This window comes from Neoarius graeffei, chromosome 1 (assembly GCF_027579695.1).
Source record: "Neoarius graeffei isolate fNeoGra1 chromosome 1, fNeoGra1.pri, whole genome shotgun sequence".
Classification (NCBI taxonomy): domain Eukaryota; kingdom Metazoa; phylum Chordata; class Actinopteri; order Siluriformes; family Ariidae; genus Neoarius; species Neoarius graeffei.
The window spans coordinates 33,298,673-33,309,156 of record NC_083569.1 but is presented as its reverse complement, the minus strand read 5'-3'; the positions used below and the strand labels follow the sequence as shown (position 1 = coordinate 33,309,156).

Sequence of the window (10,484 nt, the reverse complement as noted above, 5' to 3'; positions counted from 1 at the left end):
ATACTACATGCTTGCCTGCGACCCTGTAGAACAGGATAAAGCGGCTAGAGATAATGAGATGAATGAGATGAGATGTATTGTATATATCATATACAGTATTTCATGGAATAAGTTTGTATTCATTTACAATGATAGTTACTGAGGTGATGCGCCAACATTTTTTTTCCAGCTCTTTGCTTCAGTTGGCCAGCGACACGCCCTAAAGCATACTTTCAGTTCTACATCTTGTACAGACCTGCTGCCCTCTTTATGATGGGTGTAGAAAAGAGCTTTATGGGGTTTTTTGTTTTTTTTTTGTTTGTTTGTTTTGTTTTCTGGTTTTAGCAAAAACAGATCCCTGAGCAGTATTTAATATATATATTAGCTTTTTATCTACTCAAATATAATGTGAACTTTCTTCAGCTGTGATGGCTTTTAAAAGAAATGGACTAAACTAAAATGGAAACTTGCATGACAGAATTCAAAGTCAAAGGTCACATTGATTCCAGTAAAATCTATTTATGCCACCTTTGCAGATGAGAATTTTACCTTTAGTGGTTCATGGCAGCTATCTGAAAGATTATATCAGCTCAAACTCTAGAGCCTTTCTATTTCAGTTTATTTTTATTCCCTCTATTGTGCAAACATGTATGTTGGCTTCTGTATTTTCCCTATAAGGTAGTTCATGCTCATGAGTATATATTGTGACAGTTTTACCCCTTCAGCCCTCCCTCTCTGCTTCAATGACATCACAGAGTAGTTGAGTGTATAACCTACCCACAAGAATGCAAGAGTGCAAAGCAAACCAGTGTGTGAGACACAGGCGTCTTTCTTCCACTCTAGGCCTCCTCATAGCAAACGGACCTAACTTATGCAGTGTTCAGGTGAACATGTGGATAAAGGATAAACCTTGCAGGCTGTCAGCATCATGCAGGATCTGAGCAGAGGGTTATAGGATGGGAGGGAAAACATCTGGACTTTGTGTGTACAAAGACAGTAAGGTCAGAACTCTGTGTGTGTGTGTGTGTGTGTGTGTGTGTGTAGTTTCCTAAGAAATAAGATCTTGCAGTTGTGATGTACAGTTTGTAGTTACATGCAAACCACTTAGATGAAGTCATGAGATGCTTTCTCAGCTTATGCTGCTTCCGTTCAACTTTCTGTACTACAGCACTGATATTACTGGCATTTTTACAAATGAATGTGGTGAGAAACTTTTTTTTTTAAACTTGTGTAGCAAATAACAGATGACTAGCAAAAAAGATATGCATGCATGTAAGGACTATGAGGATGTCTATGTAAAGCATATGCCTTGTTGTTAAATATCCATTCCTTTAGATTTATTTGCTAACATTTAAGAGGCTTAAGTTGTTTACAGAACAATGTGCTCTATTTATATAATTTATGTCAATTTAAGTACCAAAGTAGGAGATTAGGAGTAGTACATTATAAGAAATGTAAACTGGCCATTTCTAAACTGAGGGCAGTTAGTGCTTTAATATGACTCAGAGAAAGTTTCCTTTTGTGTAAACATTACCTTAATCGGTTTAACAGCAGCAAATGATGTAACTGTTTCAGAATAAGAACTAGCCATTTATGTGCATAGCACCAAACAGCTGTGTGTCGATGGGGCTGAAGCTAAGTAATGGTAAGAAACTTTTTTCCAGCAGTGCTTGGCCTTCTTTAACAAGCACAGAGAGTGTCCTAAAGGAAGCAATACCCTTTCTTCTTGTAAGACTTGGAAATTTGTCAAAAGAAAATAACCCAACAAATAAACAATTAGATTATTTTAGTCACTTGAAAACTGACATTAATTTACTTGTGGAAAACTCTTATATTACATATTATACAGCTGATGAAGCCTTGTCTGAAACAGGACAAACACACACAATCCCTCCAGTTATTGCCACCTCTTGTAAAGATGAGTAAAAAGGGTTAGAAAAAAATCCAACTTTTGATGAAGTAGCTTCATCTCACACTAAAAAAAAATGAGAAAAATCCAACCTTTAATTGAAATAAAATTTATTCAGAGAAAAACAAATACCTAATTGAGATGTAATTATTTTCAACAAAAAAACATGTGCTACTATTACTGGCTCCCCTGCATTTAATATTTTGTACAACCTCCCTTTGCCAGTAAAACAGCACTGAGTCTTCTTCTATAACATTTTAGAAGGTTTGAGAATACAGAGCAGGGCATCTGATACCATTCCTCTTTACACACAATCTCTCCAGATCATCCAAGGTCCTAAGCCCTCTCTTGTGTTCTCTCCTCTTCAGCTCAACCCACAGGTTTTAAATGGGGTTCAGGTCAGGGGACCAAGATAGCCATGGCAGAAGCTTGATTCTGTGGTCAGCTAACAATTTTTGTATTTAGACGTGCTTCGGATCACCAAGGTGGATTTCTCTTTTTTTTTTTTAACTAATCTTTAAAAGAGGTGCCAATAATCATGGAGCACTGTGTACACACACACACACACACACACACACACATTTTTATATATATATATATATATATATATATATATATATATATATATATATATATATAACACAATTGCAATTGCAACATGTTGTGTAACTAATGCCCAACCTTCCTACATGTGTGGTTTAGACAGGTTTCCTGTTTACTATTCTAAAGGCGCTAGCATTATCGAGGTGTGAAATTGAACTAAAGCATAAAATTAAGATAGAGCTGTTGTCAGTCCAATGCACTTATACTGATTATTTTTCTTCGCTGTATTTATTTTTTCGTAGATGCCTAGGAGCTTGGTTGTTGTAAGAAAATGTGACTTGTATATGATGTGATCTGTGACACAAATTAAGCAACCAGGCAAGTGAATAATTTGTGGGTCCAATGCAAAGGGTAAACCCTGACCTAAAAATGGATTTGGGTTTGGGGAAATAATTCATTATACCTTAAAATATTGCTGACTTTTTCTATGAATTTGATGACACAATCCCATCCTTTGAAAAGCAAGATAGTCCATCATCACCTTCTATCCCTTTAAGGGAGTAAACTAGATCAGTACTTGTCCTGATTAATATTCATGGATCCTTTTTAATTTGTTATTTCAGAGGAGTCCAGAGTGGTTATCTTCCTTTAGCAGAGCTCTCAGACAGACTCCTTCCTGTAAGTTTAGGATAAATGTGAGATTTAACAAAGGGATGAAGAATAGGGGAAGTGTGGTTCACTGAGTGTACTGCTAACTGCTTGCATGACATGCTATGAATATCTGTGGTTGCCCAATAGGCTTTTGCTTTTTGTTTTAAAATGACTTGTTTTAAATGTACAAAAACGTTTTCTAACTTTACACCATTATAAGCTTGGTTCAAATTACTTAACAGAAAATAATGGCCATCATTAAACATCACGTTCATAGTACAGGGATTTTATGTTGTTGCATATATATTATTATAGATGTGTAGTGTTATCACAGTTATTTAACTGAATTGTATAATACTCACAAATAGTTATGTAGACATTATACAAACATGCAAATTTATTGCTATAAAATTAAAAGTAATTCAATGGGATTGCGAGGTAGCTCCAATTGTAGCTTCCTTATTGTGAATATTGACCTGTTTATACCATTTCCTGTTTTCTTCTTTTCTTTTTGTCAAACTATTAGTGTGCAAGCTCTAGATTTTAATCTACCACCCTTTTATCTTTCATTGCAGAAAGGTCAGCATTCTCTCATTTCCTGGAGAGTCAAAGTAGAAGGGGACTAAGCTGCAGGTGGAATCTTGATTCTGCATGTTTCTGAATTGGACACAACACAGCCACTATCTGTACTGTCCTTCCCATTAGAATCTTCTGTGATTTAAAAGGCAAACTTCATATAAAAGTGCTCTGGTATTCATAACAGCCAGAGATAAATGTGCATTTTGTTTGTGTTTGGTTTAGGGTTGAGCAGCACTAATTCCACTACTAGCCATCACTCATTCAATAATGCTAAAATTAATTGAGTAGAATATCCTAAAAGAAAGAAAAAAAATTGTCTTATTTATGGTGAACAAAGCTGAGATTGTATCAGAATCTGGAAGAGTGGTAGAAACAACTGGCCATCGACTACACAGGATATTTCTGGTTTGATCTGCATATATCTTCCTGAGAGCCAACACTCTTGTTGAACCATGAAGGAGCAGATTGATGAATTCTTCAATAATTTGTGGATGCTTATGATCACCAAACACAAAGAGGGCATTTACAACACAGTTTGTATTGTTGTGCTCCTTATGCTACCTCTACTTGTTTTCTTCACTTCCGTGGTTGTTTGTTGTCACTGCTGCTCGTTCCTTTGCAGAGGACATGACTGTTGCTGTTGTAGAGGTTCTGACACATTGACAGGGGCACAGGTTGAAAAGAAAAGGAAAAAGAAGAGGAATGGTGGCCAGAATGAGGACTTGTGGATTTCAGTCAAAACGGACCTAATGACTCCAGATCGACTAGCTCTTACTGTTGTGTAGTTGGGCCATGATCTGATTAAAAGTACAGGTTGGATATTTATATATGTCTAGAACAGATATTAGTTACATCACTTAATAGCATGTTAAGCCAACTGGATGTGTTATAATATTAAAGACAATTCTCTACTTATTCAAGGGATGAGTTACAAATTATGACAAGTTTAGTCATCTTGACAAAGAACTACTAGACATTTAGAATGATTTTCCATGATGAACTTAATTTTATGACACTTTATATGAATTTAAACAAGCAAGGATTATGTGAATGGGATAAAAATGGTACAAAGTCAATCCTTTCCTTAATCCTAAACTTTGCTAAAAATGAAGTTGATTGATGGTGCAATAGAGGCAGACTTCCTTTTCTTATTTCTAAATACAATACTGCTGACAGAACAAAGAGGAAAGAGGTTCCTGAACATTCAAGCAAGGGGCTTGTGTTAAGTAATAACAGCTCTTCAAAGAATAAATGCCCTTTAAAAAATGAAAAGTTGTCAAAACTTAATACCTTTTGCTGAATCATTTTCATCTGCTGTTGAGGAATAAGAATAGCGATTATACTGTGGGTTTTTGTTTGTTTGTTTTTTGTCTGTCATTCAGTGTAGCACACAATTTGTGATTAAATTGGCTTGGCTTCCAATGAGATAACCTGAGAGTTGAAAACATAACACATACAAACACTGGCAGAGAATGTTGGTTTTGAATTTGTGGGCTAAGAATGAGGGGAAGCAGTTGATTTAGCATGAGCAAGTTAATTTCAGGTTGTTGTGTGATTTTGAATGTACTTATTCAGCATGTTGTTGTTGTTGATGTTGTTGCTTTCTCTATACTGTTAATGTATGCAAATGATGAAAGTCTTGTGTTTTGTGCATAACCTAATTACAATAAAGTTACTGTATTTTTCTATTTTTTCTTTGTATAAAATTTTCTCCTGCTAGCATAAATGCTACTGCACAATTTGGACAGGATGTTCTCATATACAGTACCTTATCAACGTTCTCAGCTCATCAGTTTTATCAAACGAATGTTATTGCACAAGTAACCCTAGGGCATCTATTTTACTCACTCACATTTAATCTGAACAACAGCTTTACAAATAAACATGTCTGTTCTTCTAGATGTATAGGCAGTAAGTGACTGAGTGAATATTTCCAAACATGGAAACACCCCTGAAACTAACGTCTGTTTCTTTCAAAGCACCAGACAGTGTGTGATGGAATAACCTGGGCTGTTAAAATTACTCTAATCCAACCACAGGTTGGCTTCCTTCACTAAAACAAGTACTCCTTGTTTTGCTTCAGCTCTGGCTCCTGCTACTACAGCAAGAGTGGAAAAACACAATGTCAGTCTGGTGAGAGAAGCGTGAGACTGGCCTGAAGATTTCGAAACTGAATTGCATACACTAAAATGTGCACCCAGCAATTTTGGCTTTGTAAGCATCTTAAGCTTAAGGACGTCAAGACTATTTCCTGTATTACTTTATTTTATGTCATTACTCCTTGTATTCTGAAGAACAGGAAGCCATACACGTCATATTTCTTGACAGGAAACTATTCAGATACAGTGGTGCTTGAAAGTTTGTGAACCCTTTAGAATTTTCTATATTTCTGCATAAATATGACCTAAAACATCATCAGATTTTCACACAAGTCCGAAAAGTAGATAAAGAGAACCCAGTTAAAAAAATGAGACAAAAATATTATTCTTGGTCATTTATTTATTGAGGAAAATGATCCAATAGTACATATCTGTGAGTGGCAAAAGTATGTGAACCTCTAGGATTAGCAGTTAATTTGAATGTGAAATTAGAGTCAGGTGTTTTCAATCAATGGGATGACAATCAGGTGTGAGTGGGCACCCTGTTTTATTTAAAGAACAGGGATCTATCAAAGTCTGATCTTCACAACACATGTTTGTGGAAGTGTATCATGGCATGAACAAAGGAGATTTCTGAGGACCTCAGAAAAAGTGTTGTTGATGCTCATCAGGCTGGAAAAGGTTACAAAACCATCTCTAAAGAGTTTGGACTCCACCAATCCACAGTCAGACAGATTGTATACAAATGGAGGAAATTCAAGACCATTGTTACCCTCCCCAGGAGTGGTCGACCAACAAAGATCACTCCAAGAGCAAGGCGTGTAATAGTCGGCGAGGTCACAAAGGACCCCAGGGTAACTTCTAAGCAATTGAAGGCCTCTCTCACATTGGGTAATATTAATGTTCATGAGTCCACCATCAAGAAAATACTGGACAACAATGGTGTGCATGGCAGGGTTGCAAGGAGAAAGCCACTGCTCTCCAAAAAGAACATTGCTGCTTGTCTGCAGTTTGCTAAAGATCATGTGGACAAGCCAGAAGACTACTGGAAAAACGTTTTTTGGATGGATGAGACCAAAATAGAACTTTTTGGTTTAAATGAGAAGCGTTATGTTTGGAGAAAGGAAAATACTGCATTCCTGCATAAGAACCCTTTTCCATCTGTGAAATGTGGTGGTGGTAGTGTCATGGTTGGGGCCTGTTTTGCTGCATCTGGGCCAGGACAGCTTGCCATCATTGATAGAACAATGAATTCTGAATTATGCCAGCGAATTCTAAAGTAAAATGTCAGGACATCTGTCCATGAACTGAATCTCAAGAGAAGGTGGGTCATGTAGCAAGACAATGACCCTAAGCACACAAGTCGCTCTACCAAAGAATGGTTAAAGAAGAATAAAGTTAATGTTTTGGAATGGCCAAGTCAAAGTCCTGACCTTAATCCAATCGAAATGTTGTGGAAGAACCTGAAGTGAGCAGTTCATGTGAGGAAACCCACCAACATCCCAGAGTTGAAGCTGTTCTGTACGGAGGAATGGGCTAAAATTCCTCCAAGCCAGTGTGCAGGACTGATCAACAGTTACCGGAAACGTTTAGTTGCAGTTATTGTTGCACAAGGGGGTCACACCAGATACTGAAAGCAAAGGTTCACATACTTTTGCCACTCACAGATATGTAATATTGGATCATTTTCCTCAATAAATAAATGACCGAGTATAATATTTTTGTCTCATTTGTTTAACTGGGTTCTCTTTATCTACTTTTAGGACTTTTATGAAAATCTGATGATGCTTTTGGTCATATTTATGCAGAAATATAGAAAATTCTAAAGGGTTCACAAACTTTCAAGCACCACTGTATGTCATCAATTGATTTGTAAATTTTTACAGAACTTAGGTATTACACTATTTATATTTGTACCATATATATATATATATATATATATATATATATATATATATACACACATACATACACACATACCTGTGGCAGGGGGGGCGTGGTCAAGCGCAGGTCTGTGACAGGAGGGCGGAGTCAGGGAAGGTAAGTGGCAGAATTACTACACCTGACATGAATTAACCTGTTTGCGTGTGTCTTCCCAGTGACTGCACCCTACTTAAGGAGGGAGAGCAAGAGCAGAGGGACTGATCTCCGAACTAGACGCTTCTGATGTTGATGTGTGTCTGTTCATTTGGAAGTTGTTAGACTGAAAAGTGTGGCAATAAAGCCCTTTTGGAAACCTGATCTCTGTCCTGCCATCCTCTGTGCTCCACTCACCCTATCGAACTGCTACAGTGGTGCCGAAACCCGGGAAAAGTGGAGCACCAACCGAGCAGCCCCATGGAGTCCTCCCCGTTCACCGACCTGGTCCACGCCCTCGCCACGGCCCACCAAAGCCAGCACCAGGCGCTCGTCACCCTCCGGAAGGAGCAAGAGCGACGCTTCGAGGCCCTGGTCTGGCCCAACAAGAAGATCGGGAGGCGTTCCGGCACCTCCTCGCATCGGCGGGGTCCACCAGCGCTCCTACCGTGGGCCCGTCTCCCCTCACCGTCACCAAGATGGGCCCGCAGGACGACCCCGAGGCGTTCATCACGCTCTTCAAGCAAGTCGCCGAAGCCTCGGGGTGGCCGATGGAGCAGCGCGCGGCGCGCCTCCTCCCCCTGCTAACGGGAGAGGCACAGCTGGCCGCGCTACAGCTCCCCGCTGACCGCCGGCTGGCCTACGCGGACCTCCACCCGGCCGTCCTCCAGCGCGTGGGGCGCACCCCAGAACAGCAGCGCCAGCGCTTCCGCGCGTTGCGCTTGGAGGAAGTTGGCCGGCCGTTCGCGTTTGGCCAGCAGCTCCGGGACGCCTGCTGGCAGTGGTTGAGGGCCGACAACCGCGACGCCGAGGGAATCATCAACCAGGTGGTACTGGAACAGTTCGTCGCTTGCTTGCCAGCAGGAACTGCAGAGTGGGTCCAGTGCCACCGCCCGGCGTCACTGGATCAGGCAGTCGAGCTGGCGGAGGACCATTTGGCGGCTGTCCTGGCGGCAGGACAGCAGAGGGCATCTTCTCTTCTCTCCTCTTCTCCCTCTCTCTCTCCCCCTCCTCCTGTGTCCCGTCCTCGCCCCATTCCCCCACTGCGGAGGCGGGGGCCGGCACCACCCCAGCCAGCCCGCCGCACCCGCGGTGCCCTCCTGTTTCTCCCTTCTGTGTCTGTCTCCCCCCCATCTCAGGCGAGTGAGCCCCAGATCACCGGTGCAGAGGGAAAGCCCAGGCCGGTTTGCTGGCGCTGCGGGGAGCCGGGCCACCTGCAACAGCAGTGCACGGCGATGGAAGTGGGTGCGGTGGTTCGGATCCCCGACGCGCCAGAGGCCGCCCTCGATCGGGCCAGAGCGTATCGCATACCGGTGAGTATCCAAGGGGATACATATCAGGCGTTGGTGGATTCTGGTTGTAACCAGACCTCAATTCACCAAAGCCTGGTGCAAAATGAGGCATTGGGGGGAGCACAGGGGGTGAAGGTGTTGTGTGTGCACGGGGATGTTCACAGCTACCCTTTGGTGTCGGTCCACATTTTTTTAGAGGGGAAAAATTTATAGTGAAGGCGGCGGTTAATCCTCGCCTTACCCACTCTTTAATTTTGGGGACTGATTGCCCGGGATTTCGTGGATTAATGACATGCTTAGTACAGAGTGGGTCCTGCCATTTGACAGGGGGAGGTCCCGGTGTCGCTTTGGTGGGAGCAGCTGTCACAGAGACGTCTACGTCATCTCCGCGTCAGAGTGAGGAGTCGCCGGCTCCTCCTCTCTATTGGGGAATCCCTCGCGGATTTCCCATTAGAACAATCGCGAGACGAGACTCTGCGACATGTGTTTGACCAAGTGAGAGTAATCGATGGTCAAACGCTCCAGCCGAACGCCACCCCGTCCTTCCCCTACTTCGCAATTATGAAGGATAGGTTATACCGAGTGACGCAGGACACAAACTAAAGAGCGAGTCATGCAGCTTTTGATTCCGAAGAGCCGCCGGGAATTGGTATTCCAGGCGGCTCACTTTAACCCCATGGCTGGACACTTAGGGCAGGATAAGACACTAGCCCGAATAATGGCCCGATTCTATTGGCCGGGGATTCGCGGCGATGTTCGTAGGTGGTGTACGGCATTAATGATCTTATCTGCAAACATAATCTTGATTTTTTGCTTCTAACTGAAACTTGGCTGGATCAAGCAAATAGTGCTACCACCCTAATTGAAGCAACTCCCCCAAATTTTAAATTTTATGAATGTTACCCGACAGGGGAAAGGTGGAGGGATCGCAAATATATTCAAATTCTCTTTTCAATGTAAACAATCCTCACTTGGTGATTTTACATCCTTTGAACACTTATGTGCACTTGTTACATGCTCTCCTAACATATTATTATTAACTATTTGCAGGCCTCCGAGACATTCAGCCAAAGTTTTTCTGGAAGAGTTTGGTGAACTGTTGTCAGTCATTTGCCTAGAGTTTGACTGTCTTATTATATCTGGGGATTTTAACTTGCATGTAGATAATCCTGAAAACACTTATGCCAATGAACTACTTGCACTTATTGACAACTTCAACCTTGTACAACATGTACAGGGGCCGACCCACTCTCGTGGTCATACCCTTGACCTCGTCATCACAAAGGGTCTTACTGTTTCTACTACTGTTGTTGACCTGGCCTTATCTGATCATTTTTGTGTTTTCTCTGATGTTTC

General features: G+C 41.4%; 1 protein-coding gene across 3 annotated transcripts; it reads left to right on the top strand.

The window, feature by feature from the left end:
• The first annotated feature begins 774 nt into the window (after window positions 1-774).
• On the top strand, window positions 775-5,349 carry LOC132887252 (uncharacterized protein KIAA0040). Of its 3 annotated transcripts, none has more exons than XM_060922788.1 (2): window positions 775-980; window positions 3,658-5,349. In XM_060922788.1, the coding sequence occupies exon 2, from the start codon at window positions 4,114-4,116 to the stop codon at window positions 4,444-4,446; it is 333 nt and encodes a 110-aa protein (XP_060778771.1). In that variant the 5' UTR covers window positions 775-980; window positions 3,658-4,113; the 3' UTR covers window positions 4,447-5,349. The 3 variants fall into 3 exon arrangements, with proteins under 3 accessions (XP_060778771.1, XP_060778784.1, XP_060778780.1); XM_060922801.1 differs by lacking the exon at window positions 775-980 and adding an exon at window positions 1,010-1,182; XM_060922797.1 differs by lacking the exon at window positions 775-980 and adding an exon at window positions 2,817-3,109.
• The last annotated feature ends 5,135 nt before the right edge of the window (window positions 5,350-10,484 follow it).